We start from the raw sequence: 16,650 nt of genomic DNA, 5'->3' as shown, positions 1-16,650 counted from the left end.
AAATCATGCCATGGAAAATGCGACCGTAGCACCGGAACAGGGCCATGTTTGTCATATTGAAGGCCATCAACGACGATGGCAGATTCCAAGGCCGTAGAAATGATACTGCGCACCGGTAGCACCGATAAATGCAAGAAAGGCCTAGTTCCTGGAACGAAAATAGATGCTACAGCATGCCAGATCTAGCAACGAATCCCAGAGACTAAAGCATCACGTAGTAAGACCTGAACAGGTCCTGCGCCTGTGTCAACCGTAGAGACTGCATGGTCGAGGACAGAGATCTAGTAATGAGACTGAACAAGCGAACAGAGGCAAGACGGATATCCAACAGAGAAAAGGACGAGCATCAATGTTCACGCCGTGGAAAGCTTCCCCTTCTTTTTCTGCAAGATGACATCAGAGCGTGTATGGAGGTTGAGAAATCCTGGAAGACGCACGTATGCAACGGCTTCAAAATCGTAGTCGATGCCTGCCTCCTCCAGCTTGCGCTTCTTCAGGCTCTGGCGCTGGAGCAGCCGCTCCTCCGCCTTCTCCTGCTCTTTCCCCGTGCGTTTCTGTGGTTGATCAGTCGTCAATAAAACACCATATCGACGCAGTTCAACGATCCTGATCCACAACGCACCTTGTTGTGCTGCGTCCTTACCACACGGGCGCGCGGCACGGTGCGCCACTTCCTGCCCGCGCCGACCCACAGCTTGGGGTGGGCTTGATCCTTCGGAATAACCTTGCACTTGAGGATGTGTCCCATGAGGAGGTAGTTGTCCATCGTCTCCGCGACGATCTTCGCGACAGATGCGGAGTCGAACTCGATGAACGCGTAGTGTTTCGAGTGGCCGGTCTATGAATGGCATTGTTAGAACGGACGAGCGAATAGGTTGTAGATGAATGGAATGAGCGACGTACCTTCTTGTTACGTGAGATCCGGAGACGCGTGACGGTGCCGAATTGCGAGAAGTATGCGCGCATCTCGTCTTCGTAGAACCCGTGCGGTATCCTGCCGAGGTAGATCACTCCGCGGTCTTCGCTCTGCACAACAAGCGGAACTCAGGACAGAGAGTGTGTCGAGAAGGGAATAATGCATACCGGATACTTTTTCGCCTTCGCCAGCTTCTGCTTCACGACCGCATCGTCCTTGGAGACGGTCGGCAGCTCTGACACGCCAACATTCTCCCACTCTTCCGCCCTCTCGTCGTCGGAAGAGTCGTCATCGTCCGTGGAAAAGCCGGACAAATGTTCTTCATCCTCTTCTTCGTTCTCCTTGTCGCTGCCTGCCAGCGACTCCTCCACTTCTTCCTCGTTCTCTTTATCGCTACCCGAGATGACTGATTCTTCGTCCTCGTCATCACTAGTTGCCCCCTCCTCCTCCTCCTCCTCCTCTTCAACCTCCACACCGCTAATGGAGACAGCTTCCTCCTCGTCCTCATCGGATTCAGAAGCTTCTGGTGGAGGAGATGGGGATTTTGTCTTCGCCGCTTTCTTCGCTTTGGGAACTGGTGCAGTTTTCGCTGGGACCTTCGTCACAGGCCTTTTCGTGGCCTCCTTCGCGGGTAGAGTTTTCGACCTCTTCGCGCTTTCCTTTGCAGGAGACTTCCCGGTCTCCTTCGCAAGGGCAAGCTGCGCCTTCACTCTTTCCTCAGCCGGATCCTTTAACACCGACTTCTCCTTAGAAGCTGCTTGTGACCTCTTCCCGCTTTCCTTCGCGGAGGCGAGTGATGCTGTCGCAGTCGCCTTCACAGGAGTGGGTTGAGACGGCTTTGCCTTCTTTTTCTCCGTCGCGGGGGCAGGCTGCGACGGCTGTTCCTTTTCCTCTGCAAGAGCACGGACACGGCGGCTCTTCAAGCTCTCCTTTGCTGGAGCAGCCTGCGAGGCTTTCAGGGCACTCGACTCGGTCTTCGCCTTCTTGCTGGAAAGCTCCTCGGGTTCAGCGAGCGCTGCAGATGCAGGCAGCTTTTTGCTGCTCTGTTCCGCCACAACTTGCTTCCTCTGCTTGCTTTTCTTCTTCTCAGAGGCGATAGGCACGGCTTCGTCAGTAAGAGCGGCATTAAATTGCGCGTTCTCCTCCTTCTCCTGTCCTGCCTGTCCGTGCAGACTCTTGGCTGCCTCTGGTGCCTTAACAGGCTGCGCCGCTGGCGTGGCAACCACGCCGGCCTGTAGCCTTCTCTTTTTCCTGCTCTGCTTGGTGGTGTCTGCGATACTCACGTCTCCCGCCGTCGGCTGCAGTTCGCCTGCTGCTTCCTTAGACGTGTCCTGCGTGGCGGTTTCAGGCGCGGCAGACTTCGAGTCCGCGTCTGCCTTTCGTTTGCGTTTCTTGGGCTGCTGCTCAGGCGTAGATGTTGTTGCTGCAGTCTTCGGTGGCTCCACAGGTGCAAGAACACTCGCCTGGGCCTTTTGCTTTCGCTTTATTTTCTTTGCAGATGCTTGGGTCTCTTGTTCATCATCCTTGGGTTGAGCGACGGATGCAGGGACACTCGCCGGAGCGACAGCAGGTGCGGATGCATTCGCCTTAGCCTTCTTCCGTTTCTCCTTCCTCTCTCCAGCTTCCCCCTTATCAACATGTTTTTCTGCCTCCTGAGACGCCGATGTAACAGCTGGAGGGGGAATGGAAACAAGTCCTTCCGCTTTATCGCGCCGTTTCTTACCTGCTTTTTCGCGCGCATCGCCGTGAGTCGATGGCGGCAGAGGCGGCTGTACAGCGGGTGCCGTATTTGTGCGTACAGTCTCGCGTTTTGTAGACGATGCTGGCTGTTCGGCCTGTAGTGAAGATGCAGACATATCCTCTCGATGTTTTTTCTTCTTCTGCGGCTGGTCTGCCGGCTTCGGCACGCTGGGAGCTGCATCGGACTGCGCCGAATGGAGAGCGCGCAATTTCTTGCGCTTCATCGGCTTTTGTGGTGTTTCTGGATGTGCAGACATTTTTGGAGGAAGAGAGAAAGCAGGGTTGTACAGGCGCGGATGAGGGAGATCGGGTTAAGGGTACGATCACCACGTGGCGTTGTATACCAAAGGCTTCCGATCCAAACAAAGGATCGAGATTCGAGTTTTACTCACCCCGACAACGTCCATCTCATGTTTACGGTGCCAAAGTTCTCAAATCCTACCCTCAACGGCGACGCTCTCGAAATCACTACGCGCGCTGCCCTTAAAGACGACGATGTTGTCATTAGGTCTGGTGAGACGGACGAGAATCGCAGCAAATTGCTCAGCGAGCTAGAGCAGTTGGTGAAGAGATCTCTCGGTGATGTTTATCTCAGTATGGACGCGTCAATGGCCGATGAAGAGGAGCATTTAAGAAAGAAAAAGAAGCGAAAGACGAAACGGAATGACGAGGCGGGGACAGACTTGGTGGAGTCTATGCGTTCGTCTGTTTTCGTGGCTGGCATCGCGCGATCTGGCTCACAATGACAGCAGCTTTCCGTCTTGTGTCAGAGAGGCTACCTCCTAAACCTGTCTCATTGAGTGCTCAGCCAATCCCGGCTCTAAAGTCAGCCCTCCTCGTGTGCAAATGCAAATACACTTGCTAATCGTCCACAGTGTGAAGGAACCTGAATGCGAAGATGATGACGTGGAGGCGGAGCGACGAAGATCTCAAGCACAAGCGGTCGCCGTAGACTTCGGGTGGATTGAGCAGGAAGGGGAAAAGATCTTTCATGTGCGTGACTTCTGATGCACCGTTCCATTCAAATAGCTTACTCATATCCGTGTAGTCGCACCCGCAAAGTGACAAGAAGATCCTTCATGTACAAGCCAAACTTCCATCACCACATCCTCAGATGTTTTTAGCTGAGATCCCTAAAGACCCACCGGAGCCGCCCAAGATAACATCCCTGAAGCCAGGCTCAGAGGTCCTACCGTCCCCGCACAATCCTTCCTACAACGACATTTCCTGTACTGTCGTTTCTGTAATTCCAACCGCATCGGTGTATGCATTGAAAGATACCCATCAAAAAAGGCGGCGGCGGAAGCATTCTCGCGCATCTGAACCTCGGCCTCCTGCGATGTTTTGGCGGCCGCTTCTCGAATGGGGAGCCAAGGCGGCAGGCTATGCCATGGGCTACGGTGGTAGCTGGCCGGTGTACAAGGACGATCCTCTACGATACCAGTATCACAGGGATACCATGCGTAAGGGTGTAGTTGCAACATAGACGCCCAAACCTACGAAGATGAATCTCCCGCTACGATTTAGATCTGCGCCATAATCGCCAGAATGCACTGCACCATATATGATATGCACGAGCACAACGAGCCCTCGCATTATCCTATGCTCATCTCGTCCGCGTTCGCTGGCTCGTCCTGCGGATAGTCCCTCGTCGCGATCCGCTTCCCCTTATCCCGATCCCTATGCTCCCGCATCTTCTGCGCCCACGCTTCCTCGCCACCGGGGAAGTTCACGAGTCCAAAATCGTTCCTATCCGCGCTCGTTTCCAATGCAAGCTCCAACAGTTCGAGCACCTGGCCGTTGATCGGGTCGATGCTAAGGGTCTAGAGAGAAAGCTATGTCGGCAAGATGCATGGCATGGGCAATCAGGACAATTGAAGACTCACCTCGTGGTACTTCTCTATGGCTGCATCGATGTCACCCAACAGATGGTACGTGATTCCGAGGAAAGCAAGCCCGGACTGGTTCTGCGGGTCGACCTCGATAACCCTTTGGTACTCGGCCTTCGCTTCTTCTAATCGCCTGTGAGACGAATGAGCTTCAATTAGCCGGAGACGTACATATCACCTACCCGAGCTTGCGATATGCCGAGCCGAGGTTGAGATATATATTGACCCAAGCTTGTTCAGATGTTTGTACTGTCTTTGCAAGGTCGAGAGCTTCCTTGAACAAAATCACTGCCAGTTCAAAGCTAGCGAGGTTCATTGAGTGTGATTGTCTTGTAAAACAATGTTTGACTCACTCGTTGTGATTATATGCCATGACTCCGCGTTCGTTCGACAACAGCGGGTCGGCGTCACATATTGCAAAAGCGGCATTGAGGGCTTCATCTGCCAAGGGGTAGTTCGCAAGTGTAATGTGTTCCATGCCGACATACATCAGTGGCAGATGCGATCTGTACATACCAGCACATCAGTTACTTCTAATGCAGCTATGTCGGTGGTTCGTACCCCGTGAACATGCGTGCACAAGTGGAATATGCGGTAATCGCATGATCGTGCTCGCCTTCTGCGGCAAACGTATGCGCGAATGCTATCCACGCAGGAGCGAAGCGCGGATCCATGAGGGAGGTCTTGCTAACATGTTGAGCCCGTTGTTCAGCTTTCCGTGCATATTATTCACAAAAATACGAGTACTCACCTAAAGTACGTCCGCGCTTCGGCCCATTTTTTCGCGGAAAAGTACCATACACCCACGGCATACCAGCTGACGGGCGACTCCGGCTCTTGGTCTACAAGTTCGTGTGCAAGAATGAACAATCTTGAGTTGAGATGTAATAGATGGTGCATGCATGCTATATGCAAGGGCATTGTCGGCACATGTATAGCGGAAAGGCCCAGAATTCTGAGGCAGCCATGATCAATCACTTTAAGTGATCTGACGCGGGACTTGATACCTAGTCGTGATGGCAAAGCAATCTGCCCATCTAAATTGAGAATATAGTGCATCTGCGAAGCTGAACAGCACGTCCGGATTGTCGCCCAAGCCATAGTCGGTCACGAGGCGAGTTCTCGCAATTGCGTGCTCTTCCGCATGCTTATATTTCCGCAACCTAGATGTGTACATCATGCGGATGAATTCGCCGTCTTCAGGCGTCTGCTCTTTATATGCCAGGTTTTGCACGAACTCCCACTCTGCTGGGCGTTCTATCAGTGTTCGTCGACGGAACGCGTCCTCTGCTGACCTTCGTCGGGAGTCATCATCTCTCCCGAAATAAGTTGCTGGAAAGCCTCATAACATTTGATGTCTAGAGCCAACGCCTCCATGAAGCATAGCTTGGCCTGCTCGCCTCGATTGAGCTTGAGCATGAGCAGGCCACGCAGGTGGCACATAGACGCTTCAATCTGTATGCATGTAATGATACATAGTGAGCAGGATGACGAATAGGAAACGAACCTTGATACCACCATCCACGTTCGGAACCTCTGGGCCACTTCGGCCAGAGCCACGGAAGGGATTCGCCTCGCCCAGCATCTCAGTTGCCTCCATCCACTTGCCCTGACGAACCTGACATTGAGCAGCAAGGTATCTGCATGCGACACTCATGTCTACAAGCCGCGAGACACCCTCCTCGTATCGCGCAGCGACCTCCACCATCTCGCTCGGGCCTACGGGCAGGCGTTCGATAATAGGAGCGACTACCTGTGGAGTAGGGACGGGGACCTCTCTTGCCTTGCCTTTGGCTTTGTTGGATGGTTGGAAGTGGCCGTTGTTTAGCGGCGGTTGTCCAGGTGTGCTTTTAGGCGGCGTTGTAGGGAAAGGACGCGTGAGCAATCGCTCAGCACGGGAGTACTGGTGCGTGGAGAAGTAAGTTTGAGCCAACCAAAACGCGTCGTTCGGGTCATCTACCCATGTCTCAATAAAGCAGTACAAACTCTCAAGATCAGGCTTACTTACTTGTCCAGCTAAGAACCTTGTCGCCCCAGAATGCTGCCGTATCGTAGAGATGTTGCATCAGAGCGTCATGTCTCCACAAACGCATGCGGTCTATCATTCCGAGCTGGTACTCATCTTCATCCTCCGCCTCATCGTCGCCATCGTCATTGAAGATGTTCGAATTGTCATTAGCGAGAGGATGTCTGCTCGTGTTCACTTTCGTTCTCCTCGGCACACGCGGCGAAGAACACAACGGAGAAGCTTGCAGTATGGACCGGTTCGGGTCAAGCGCGAAAGAGCGCGGATTCGACGCGATACTGCTGTTTACTTCGGCGAATGAGTCGACGAGAGGCTGAGGACCAAACGAGAAGGACGAGTTGAGGGAATGGCGAGGACGCGAGCCTGATGGCGATGGTAGCCTAGTTGATTGCATGGAAAACCCGCTTGGAATTGGAGGCGGTGTCGGTGCCATCGCGAGAGTCGTTGCTCACGAAGGTCGAGCATCGTTGAGACGCGTTGATCTGACGCTCACGTGAGGGTGTTTGTTAAGATCAGAAGCTTTTGCCAAACAACCGCTTTTTCGGAGATTGTGCCACTTATTGGCCAGCGGTGAGGTCACTTACAGGCTGTACGACGTTCAAAGGGCTCGGCTTGAAGTTGAGCTTGATTCAGGCTAGAGATCTAGATACTTCATGCACTCTGAAGACATCCTTCAAAATGTTGGTCCCCAGTGACTGTCGTACTACTCTCAACTTGGGATCCTTGCAGTTTAAGATGTTGGTATGCTTGGCTTTCTCAAGTATACCGCGTCATAAAGTGCGAGGATCCCACCTCTCAATGCAAGTCTCGTCAATCAACGAGTTTTTATCTTCAAAAGAAATCGCGTCTCTCTGTAGGTCTGGGTGGCTTCGTCACCAGCTGTGATCTCAACATCTTCAACTTGATTCATCTTCAATGAGGCAGCTTATCCGGTCGCTAATGCCATTATGTGCCAAGATTCAAGACGAATAACGCGATTCATATCACAAAAGCTACTCTACAAGGGGGAGTGACGAACTACTACAACTGACGCATCGACTCGATGCGCGTACCGAAGAGCCATTGGAGCGAACAGTGTTGCTATTATTCTTTCGAATGCGTCACTAGTCTCTCCTCGGTATACAGATAACGTGGAATCAGACAACGCTAAGCCGACTTTCATCTCGCTTGTGACGAAGGCTGAGCACGGTGAGTCTCACTGGATAACTCACCATACGGATGTAAGTAGGTATGACCACCGCTGTGAGTTGTCCACGACACACTAGAGCTGACCTCATAGCTAAGGGTCGATGAAGGGGACATTACTACACCGCGTTCGGCCACTCGGGGAACGGACGAGTATGCCGTGGAATAACTCGGGCTTCCATTCCTAGATAATAAAGTAGTCAGCAAATCTGCTAGCTATCATCTTAGCCATAAATTATACCTTATGATCATATCGAGCTCCACCATGTGAGCCAAGACGAGACAATCTTGAGGGTCGTGGTTACCCGATGCATGCCGGAGCACCTGGGAGGTCGCACGCAGCTGAGTCATGAATGCAGTGAGCGGTCGAGCGAGAGCTGGATTTCTCAGGCAACGACAAGTAAAGGGCACGGCATCAGATTCGTGAGAAGGGCGTTGGAAATTGTAGTTGTCAGACGATCGTTCGTCGTTCAAGCCGGTCTGATAGGATTCGGGGTAGAACTCGGAAGAGTCATGATGCGAGTATGCGTGCGATGCTGCGGCTTGCGCCTGAGGGACGCTCGATGGCCCATTTGAAGGAAGGTTGTACAGCTGGTACTGAATTTCATCGGCAATCGGCTCCACCTTAACAACTGGGGAAGCATTCACAGATCGAACCTGCGCCGTCATTTGTGCACCTCCAACGACCTGGGTCTGTAGTGATGGGGACCCGTGAGACCTCGCCTGGGAGTTCCAAACTTCGCGAGCATCTTCTCCATGATAAACGGTGTCTGCCCACCGAGGGCCGGGCTTTCCTGGAAGTTATCGTGAGCACGAAGCAACCTTGGCGAATCAGAGAAGTCACACCATGATATGCTCGGAGGATGCTTTCAAGTTCAGCAATGCGATTCCTCAATCGTGTGTTCTCATCGATGTTCGGATCATCTCTGTTCGAAGACTTGTTTGATGCGGAGGGAGACATAGATTGGATATATTTTACCTCAATGCAGGGTCATCGACCTCATAGAAACATAGACCGGTCTGTAAGTCGCACTGTTCAAACCGGACACAATGGAACATTTGAGAGAAATAAATTTACCACGCCCAGCTGGGTACATCTTAAACACGGCCGTTTGCGATCGCACTGCCGGTGGCCGCGAAATGACGTGAGAACCTTCCAACATTTATTGATGAGTTCTCTTACCTTTCTCTTTGAAATGTGACAGTTGAGACACGATTGAGCGGGTCTATTTCTTGGCCTGGAGGAATGTTGGCTTTAGATGGAACCCAGTGAATGAAGCGAAAAGTCAACCTTCTGCGATGATCAACTTCTGAGCTTGGGTCCAGCTCCATGGACATGCCTTCTGGATACGGCGAAGAAGCTTGAAGATACGGGACTGGATTCATGAGAGACCAACCGCTGTGGGAGGTCAGGCATCAACAGACTAGCCTTATGTACCACTCCTTGGTAGACATAAACGTCTGCCGGCGGTAGTAAGTTGCCGGTTACTTAACCCCGAGAAACGGCAGACTCGTGTTGGGAGGTCTGACACAAGCGAGATGGTCGCAGCCTTGTGTCCAGGCGTATCTGGATCGCTCAAGCACTGCATATCATGCCATGCTGAAGACACGGGAATCAGTCGGGAACAGTTCAACCGATGATAAGGACCAGGAAGAATGATCGCTGAAATTACCTTGATGCAACCTCAAGGCGAAAAACTTGCGTTTACATAGCTTGCTCCATATCCAAAGACATGGCATAAAATCCACGGTCAGGGACAGTAGCGTCGGATCGCATTGGTATATCTTTGATGCAACCTTACGGTGCCGATCTGAAACGGGACCACGCACCTGGACGGTTGCGCTGCGTACAGGGTCCCAGAGCGTTTGCAATGAGTTTCCATCAAGAACTCGCTAATCAAGGTACACAGTCCGAAGGCCTCATCACCCAATCCTGTCCGGTGAAAGGGGGTGAGGGAGGACTTACAATTCAGTCTGGATGGTGCCATTGGCACAAATATTCAGGCACAGAGCGAGACGAGACGAGAACCGTGGCCATCGAAGCCGCTTACGTGCGAAAGACTGACAAAGTTAAAGGAAAAGCAGGTGTCCGAAAACAGTGCCTCGTTGGTAGTTGGACAACAATATCTTTGACTTGATTGGTTAGATGCCTCTGCGTCCCATAACCGCCGAGTGCATCGATTTTCTACGCTAGACTCGCACAGGGGGCCTTTGACAGAACTAAAATCCGGGTCAATGTAAATTTCAGGAAACACTAGTCGACTCAACTTCTCAAACTCTCTGCTCTGCTCCGATCAGCCTTCTGATCTCCTGGATCCCTGCCCTGGAGAACCGCAATGACCCATCCGTATTCATCTGGGTTCATACAAGTGAGAGGATACCGGTGGATGGATGGTTTGTCATTCTCGAGCCAGGTCGGAGCCAGTGTAAGCAGCGGCTTTGCAGCCTACCTCGGCGGTCAAGTGTGGTCCATCGCAGGGTCTGGCTACCGAGAGAAGATACTTGATGGAATATCAATAGAAGATTAATAGACAGTTCGTTGGACAGGCTCTGGAGGCAGGTCAATGCGGGCTATGATGGTCAAGACTGTTCGTCGGAGAACCCCGGCGCATTCTACCCGGGAGAAAGGCGTATTGTTGGGTTCCTGCACAGCGGATAAGGCAACCTTCCTATCCTTAGAGGATGTCGTGAGCGTTCGGTACATTGCGGTAACGGCCCTGTCCGATAACTGCTGACAGTAAACCAGTCGAAAGATAGTGAGCGTGCTGCATCGCATGGTGGCGACGTCGTGGGAAGCGACTCACCAGTTCACGGGCCCCTTGCGGGTGCAACGTGACCATCTTCCAATCATCGCGCTTCGCGCCATTTGAGGTCAAGCACTACAGACTCCGTTTTGTCATCCATTGCCCAGGCGTTGAATATTTGAATGGTCGACGTAACGGACGAACAGCTCCTTTGTGAGTATACTGCACTGAAATTTATTACTCGACTCGACGCACGCTGCACGGATAGTTCCAACGTATTTGCGATAGCATCTTGACGATCGCATCCGCAAAGAAAGCCAAAATTCTTTAGGTCATACCGCTATCTGCTTGTCTACTGTGAAACTTGGCAGGACTGCAGAGTACTGATGAATGTGCATATGTGTGCTCGGGAATTGGGCTCATGCTTGCCAGAATGTACGATCACAAATTTTAAACACGCTGTGCGTGGCCCGTAGATTGGATAGAAGAAGAACTACGCCAATGGCTCGCCGCGATGCGCAAAGCTGGCAAACGGCTGACAACGCAACGTTCAAAAAAATCGGGTTAAAGAAATGCACACAAAAGCAAATTGTTAAAGCCCTTTCTACGAGCCTTTTTGAAACCCTAGCTCGACATAAATAGCTTTTACCTGAGAGATTCACAATCATGACTCGCCTGCAGTATGCCGAGCGCTACACGATTGAATGTTGATGTATATAGAAACTCCGATGTCGGCCTCCGGAATAGCGAAGAGTCTAACAAGAAAGGCGTTCTTTATCTGCGGTATCGCATGACCCGAAGGGCATCTGAAACGTCGTGCACGATCGAGGAGTTGAGCGAGTGCTGCCACTTGCTCCTTGACGAGCAACGCAAGCACAGACAGTGAAAAAGACAAGTTGGGTAATTGAATAGAACCGGGTCTTGTTAGGAATTTCTATCTCGACCGTTTGACGGTACAATGGTCCGCGCGATATGACTGGGAGGTTGCACGAAGCGTTCCAGGAGAGCTTGTCCAAGTTGGAGAAGTTGCCCACGTGAGACAATGTTTGTTAGGATCAGAAGCCTTTGACAAACAATTACATAATTCAATCTCAGATTTTGAAGGGCCACTTCCAGCGATAGATGGATCTCCGCGTGTTGCATCGATGAAAAATTTGTCTCTGGGGAGCTCGTTGTCTCTGACAATGCGATGGTTGGGTACAAGTGCACTCCTCATTGTTCATACGATTTCTTGCTCTCACCCTCTCACGATGTACGATGTCTCGAAACCTATTTTTCTGGATTGCCTGAGCGCGTTGACGGTGGCGCAGCCCATGACTATGCCTTCGAGTCATTCAACTTGGCGCTGGATGCCTCGACGAACGAGACTGTATAAATCAGATCATGGTCTGTCTATTACTCCTCAGTTTCTCCCGTGGTCAATGCTGCCAACTTGTTCCCTGAACTTGACAAATCTCGATACTCATCCTCTAGCCGGTGGCCACGTAATCTTCTCTCATACTGCCATTGCTCGCAATACCTGACATTCACCTCATGAATGCTCTCGCTCTTCCGGATGCCCAGTGTCCTTTCCCTCGTGCTGCTGGGTTGCACGGACTTCATCGACGTCTGTCACAAGGCGTGAGTTCGGGGAGGCATGTCCAGTCAGTCTGCAAAGAGGCCCATCCTGCCATTATATCGAGCAATACGGTGCTATATACAAAAAAAATGGGAGGCCGATGGTACATGATGAGATTCGCAAGCTATCGTACACATCGTAAATCTGCCAGGACCTGGCAATGGGTAACTGGTACAATACGATACGAGGAGAAGAGGAGCCGCATATATAGGCGTTAGTGGTCCGAGTCCATAAATCATAAAGTAGCAAGCAGGTTAAAGGTATGTGCCGATGACTGGGTGCGATTCCGCCGTGAGTGACTCATACGAAAGTGACAGCTAGGTGACATACCATGTCTGCGTATTCTTAAACCGACGCAGCAATGCCCAACGCTCTCGCTCCAGTACCCACAGCGCCCTCCCATCCAAGGAACCTCTCGCCGCGGATCTTCTCCCTCGGTGCCAGCATATCCTCATCCATGTACGAATGGACACCCTTCGACCTCGCCCAAACAGTGATGAACAATATCCGCTTCAGCTTCCTGTTCAAGAAGAACCAATGCGAACTCCACAGCAATGCGCCTCTCCGCTTCATGCGAATATAGTTCGGAGAAGACGTTCGGATCGGACTCTCTTCATACTCGTCACTTAAGACAGTCTGGCCCGAGCCTGCTGAGTTCTTCCACGTCGGGCGGCGCGGCAGCTCGTCCACATCATAGTCGTCAAACTCGAATGTCAGCTCGTCCTCGTCCGTGGAAGAGTCCTCGTCTCCGACGGATGCAACGTCGTCCTCGTCATCCGAGTAGTCGTTGGCGTGAGGATCGAACTCGATGTCCGGATTATACGAGTAGACCTCGCAATCGGACAAGCCAATTGCGTCGTCGAGTACCCGATAGAGTGTGGGATGGGTGCCGGAGACGACCTTAGAAGGGGTGAAGGGGCTGGGTCGGATGTAGTTCATGGGTGAAGAAGAGGAAGGTACAGATGAAGGGAAGAATTCAGACGAAGCAGGTGGGTATGCAGAATAGGTGCGGGGAGCTTGCAGCCCTGCGCGATGTGGTGACACGAGGGTGGTACTGAGCGCCGTAAGCACGCCGGCGCCGCTCTCCTCGCGGCTGAACTGCGACGGGCGTACGTCTGAGAACTCGTGGTCTGGGAATGCGATATTGAGTGTCGCGATAAGGAGATAGAGGGTCTTGCGGGCGTTGTGCTCCTGCATCGGTCCGAATGGTGTCATCTCGGCCTCTCGCTCGAGCGCGATGTATGATGGCACGGGTGGAGAGTTGGACACCTCGTCATTGTATGCGTTCTCCAGTGTGCGGAACAGCTTCTTATCGCGCTTGATATTCTTGCAGCTGTAGGCCTCTATGCGAGTGTGTACAGAGCATTCCGGACCCTCGTGGGTGAGCGCCTGTGCGAGGCGCGCGAGTTCGGGGCGTTCGATGTATTTCATTACGAAGTAGTGGCCCAATGGCGGTTGTAAAGCAGCAAAATGATATCGTTAATATAGTTGTAGATTGGCGTGGGTGGGGGAGAGGGGAATCGGTGTCGCGATGAGCTGGAGTCGGCTGGGTCGGGCGTGGAGGCGGGTGGCGGTGATAAAGGAGTCGGAGTGCGGAAGTCGCGCGGTTACAAGCATAAACATGACGTTCCGCCTGCCATCTTCAGGCCCAGCTATGCACGTTCCCGTTGTTCGTGAAACATTCGGGTGTAACGCATGCTGAATTTCTCCCTTCTCCTTGGTCAGCCGGTGGTCATCTTGCAACGTTTGATATCCTCGTGGTAGCTGATCACCGGAGTCGGGCTCATATACGCCCATACACATCGGAACGTGCCACGGTTCGGAGATGCGCTGATAACGATCTATACGATTGTCTACCTTTTGGTGCCGTGGAGTAGCAGTATGAACGCAACTCTGTTTGCCGAACCTCGGATGTCATTGCAGCAATATGTGACGTTACGCACACACAACTCAACCGAGAGGATACATTAGTGTTTTTTTCTTTCGAACATGATTCATATCCCGCATTTTGTACCTAAGACGAATGGCCAGTAATGGTTACTACAATGATGGCGCAATGGTGTGATTGTGAGAGCGGAGAGGATACATTAGTAGGTCAAACAACTTCAACCCTAGAATACATATCTGACAGTTCGATGGATGTTGGATGGTCACCATCATAGACAAGCTGATTTGTAATGCTGCCCCGCTCCTCCGAGCTCCCTTCCTCATAAGCTAGACTCGCGCTACCGGCGGAACGGGATCTGTCATCCGACGATGCAGTATATGACAGGGAGGAGTGCATGTTCCCGACGATGCTTGCGACGATGCTGTCAGAATTGCTGCCATATACCTCGCTGCGCAAGTTAATCATGAACCTCGAGATGAGGATGGAAGACACTCTACGAGTTGATCAGCACCCTGAAGTCCGTCGCGGAGAAGACGAGAAAACTAACGGTGCCACGAAAGAAGCAGCATAATTTGTGATAGCCTGTGATTCACCGCTTCGTCAATACACACATTTTTGGGGGGGAGGTTCGCAGCAAATGCACTCACACCACCCACTGATCTGACAGCCATTTGCATAATATTGAGAAATAGTAGTAGGCTGGAAGGATCGATCAGATTTGCGTAGGTTAGAGGTCACGATGAGCATACACAAAATAGATTGTGCCTAGCGCAGCAATGATGTGAGTCTGGAAGGACTAGATATCCCGTTGTTACGCACCATCGCGGAATATCAATGTCGACAGCGAGTTTTGGATGATTTGTCGAGCAATTGCTCGCATCTTATACGTATTATACCATGTGAGAGCAATCACAATGACATCAGCCGCAATCGCGCAGATTCGACTCGCGATAATGACTATATTTTGTAGTAATTGTAATTGGGTAGCACGAAAGGACGACAGTGCACACCTCTGACATGATAAGGAATGAGCCATTAGACCACTCAATGCGTTGTGAAAGCAGGGCTTACCGGTTGAATGTATCGAGGGAATAGTAATCGTGATAGTCACATACAGGCATGCTGGCTATCATTAACACATATGCATATGATGATCGCGCCATGAAATACTAGAAGATCATTGATATGAGGACATGTATGGTAAGCGAAGTGAAATAGTCGTGCTCACGATACTCGCACAGACCGTGACCAACCCTAGTGACAGCACAATTAGAGTGGCAAGCATCTTGGATCCGCTAATGGCAAACGCTCGCAGCGCCGAGAATACTGCAAGGTTGTCAGTCGAGCTAATACGATCCAGTTGACCATGAGGACTCGCCTGCTATTACGATGTTCAGAAGCATATTGACTATACTATACGATATTATCGTAGCCTCGCAACTAAATATCAATTACTTGATCAGTGGTCATTGAGATAGCTACCGCAGGCGCAGACCTCTGTGCAAATCAAAAACACCAAATGTCAGTAGACCTGTCTCCCCTCTCAGATGCCTGTAGAGAAGTACTGACGAGAGGTGTGTTCCATGGGAGAGTTTGTATAATGATCGTAATACCCAGCGCCAGGGCCAGGTACCGATTGAGCAAAAAGATGATCGTAGCCCCAGTGGCTCTGCATCGCCATATGAGATTGATTTCGTCGGAGAAGGTCATCGTGTATTCATGAAAGATCAGTGCTGCGGTTCGTTCAAAAACCGGTAAACCTCCTGCCGTGCACTTAGCATAATAGATCTCACTGCTCGCGGCCATTTGGCAGCATGTGTTAATGAAGCTACCAAAACCGACCAATGTCAAGACATCGTCTCATAGAACAGATGAGCACTCACGTCAGTTTGAGAGCCAGGATCCCCGTCTCGGTGACTGTAGGCGCATCATTCGACATTGGCGAGGAACACAGGTGGATAGTATCAAGTTCGGATGCCCTGGGAAGAAAGCTCCATGGAGCCGACTTTATGGACGTCCAATTGAACCTAATACCTGGCGATGGCGCTATGCAACTGCATGTTTTGTATTACGCGTCGCATGTAGAATGCCGAGCCGCGCCTGTGGCGGGCAAAGACGACGCTATTTATGATGGCGCTGCAAAGGTGTCAAGGTCCATCCGCGAGGACGTAATCACATCGATCTCTGGCATATCACAACCGAAGGACTAGATGTCCAACAAGCACTGCCTCGGATCCAGAAGGATGATACTTACAGCATGCTGTAATCCGCAGTCGGTTACCCACAGTTGCTCAACGTTCTCAACCTTCGCGTGCTCAGGTAGCAATACTTAGTCCTAGACATGTTGTATGAGTCGGAGACGAATTCTTAGTCGAGAAACGTACTGGACTGATATTACATATGGCAGCGCCATCGATCACGACTTGGCGCGCCCGCCAAACCTTCCATGAGAGGATCTAAACTTGATTAGGTCAAAGCTGCAGCGATAGCCAAGATAGTGCTACCCCGCCATCGTGAGTAGCGCAGCACTAAAGAGCGTAATCTTTCTCCAGCTTGCGTCAAACTCCGCGTTCGTCGTGTTGTGCACCTGGGTGTTGCCGAGATCGGCGCTATAAATCGCAGCTGACGTTCACGGCAGCAATCC

The 16,650-nt window shown here is 51.6% G+C and overlaps 6 protein-coding genes across 6 annotated transcripts; 1 reads left to right on the top strand and 5 right to left on the bottom strand.

The window, feature by feature from the left end:
• Positions 1-353: 353 nt before the first annotated feature.
• LAESUDRAFT_758327 (uncharacterized protein) lies at positions 354-2,913 on the bottom strand (the record flags this gene model as incomplete). The annotated part of the gene is made up of 5 exons (XM_040912435.1): positions 354-383; positions 438-554; positions 623-838; positions 904-1,026; positions 1,084-2,913. 5 exons carry the CDS (start codon positions 2,911-2,913, stop codon positions 354-356), a joined length of 2,316 nt encoding a protein of 771 aa, XP_040765503.1.
• A 153-nt stretch (positions 2,914-3,066) lies between these two features.
• LAESUDRAFT_758326 (uncharacterized protein) lies at positions 3,067-4,142 on the top strand (the record flags this gene model as incomplete). The annotated part of the gene is made up of 4 exons (XM_040912434.1): positions 3,067-3,355; positions 3,409-3,481; positions 3,532-3,649; positions 3,705-4,142. 4 exons carry the CDS (start codon positions 3,067-3,069, stop codon positions 4,140-4,142), a joined length of 918 nt encoding a protein of 305 aa, XP_040765502.1.
• A 379-nt stretch (positions 4,143-4,521) lies between these two features.
• On the bottom strand, positions 4,522-7,004 carry LAESUDRAFT_650479 (TPR-like protein; the record flags this gene model as incomplete). Its single annotated transcript, XM_040904250.1, has 9 exons — positions 4,522-4,678; positions 4,728-4,847; positions 4,899-5,051; positions 5,107-5,232; positions 5,297-5,500; positions 5,553-5,793; positions 5,841-6,000; positions 6,053-6,501; positions 6,554-7,004. 9 exons carry the CDS (start codon positions 7,002-7,004, stop codon positions 4,522-4,524), a joined length of 2,061 nt encoding a protein of 686 aa, XP_040765501.1.
• A 409-nt stretch (positions 7,005-7,413) lies between these two features.
• On the bottom strand, positions 7,414-9,307 carry LAESUDRAFT_105000 (uncharacterized protein). Its single transcript, XM_040901174.1, has 7 exons — positions 9,048-9,307; positions 8,940-8,994; positions 8,835-8,879; positions 8,736-8,776; positions 8,603-8,682; positions 7,998-8,550; positions 7,414-7,940 (listed from the first exon to the last, which is right to left on the bottom strand). Exons 1-7 carry the CDS (start codon positions 9,140-9,142, stop codon positions 7,730-7,732), a joined length of 1,080 nt encoding a protein of 359 aa, XP_040765500.1. The 5' UTR covers positions 9,143-9,307; the 3' UTR covers positions 7,414-7,729.
• A 2,830-nt stretch (positions 9,308-12,137) lies between these two features.
• Positions 12,138-13,863, bottom strand: LAESUDRAFT_724755 (Maf1-domain-containing protein). Its single transcript, XM_040908687.1, has 2 exons — positions 12,449-13,863; positions 12,138-12,392 (listed from the first exon to the last, which is right to left on the bottom strand). The coding sequence occupies exon 1, from the start codon at positions 13,547-13,549 to the stop codon at positions 12,464-12,466; it is 1,086 nt and encodes a 361-aa protein (XP_040765499.1). The 5' UTR covers positions 13,550-13,863; the 3' UTR covers positions 12,138-12,392; positions 12,449-12,463.
• A 255-nt stretch (positions 13,864-14,118) lies between these two features.
• Positions 14,119-16,099, bottom strand: LAESUDRAFT_724753 (uncharacterized protein). The gene is made up of 11 exons (XM_040908686.1): positions 15,890-16,099; positions 15,800-15,834; positions 15,576-15,739; positions 15,385-15,448; positions 15,235-15,332; positions 15,078-15,175; positions 14,826-14,965; positions 14,756-14,771; positions 14,654-14,705; positions 14,554-14,588; positions 14,119-14,499 (listed from the first exon to the last, which is right to left on the bottom strand). Exons 1-11 carry the CDS (start codon positions 15,943-15,945, stop codon positions 14,214-14,216), a joined length of 1,044 nt encoding a protein of 347 aa, XP_040765498.1. The 5' UTR covers positions 15,946-16,099; the 3' UTR covers positions 14,119-14,213.
• Between the last annotated feature and the right edge of the window lie 551 nt (positions 16,100-16,650).

The sequence above is a fragment of the Laetiporus sulphureus genome (assembly GCF_001632365.1).
Source record: "Laetiporus sulphureus 93-53 unplaced genomic scaffold LAESUscaffold_14, whole genome shotgun sequence".
Taxonomy (NCBI): Eukaryota; Fungi; Basidiomycota; class Agaricomycetes; order Polyporales; family Laetiporaceae; genus Laetiporus; species Laetiporus sulphureus.
The sequence above is the reverse complement of the archived record's forward strand: the minus strand, read 5'-3'. Positions and strand labels throughout refer to the sequence as shown.

Bases quoted from the DNA above. Each gene is read 5' to 3' on its own strand.
- LAESUDRAFT_105000 (XM_040901174.1), bottom strand. From the start codon at position 9,142: ATGAATCCAGTCCCGTATCTTCAAGCTTCTTCGCCGTATCCAGAAGGC. The intron at 8,880-8,939 runs GTAAGAGAACTC...GGCCACCGGCAG, and splicing joins GTCACATTTCAAAGAGAAAG to TGCGATCGCAAACGGCCGTG. The intron at 8,777-8,834 runs GTAAATTTATTT...TGCGACTTACAG, and splicing joins GATGTACCCAGCTGGGCGTG to ACCGGTCTATGTTTCTATGA.
- LAESUDRAFT_724755 (XM_040908687.1), bottom strand. From the start codon at position 13,549: ATGAAATACATCGAACGCCCCGAACTCGCGCGCCTCGCACAGGCGCTC.
- LAESUDRAFT_724753 (XM_040908686.1), bottom strand. From the start codon at position 15,945: ATGTCGAATGATGCGCCTACAGTCACCGAGACGGGGATCCTGGCTCTC. The intron at 15,333-15,384 runs GCGAGTCCTCAT...ACAACCTTGCAG, and splicing joins TCTGAACATCGTAATAGCAG to TATTCTCGGCGCTGCGAGCG. The intron at 14,589-14,653 runs GTGAGTGCATTT...GGTGAATCACAG, and splicing joins CTGTCAGATCAGTGGGTGGT to GCTATCACAAATTATGCTGC.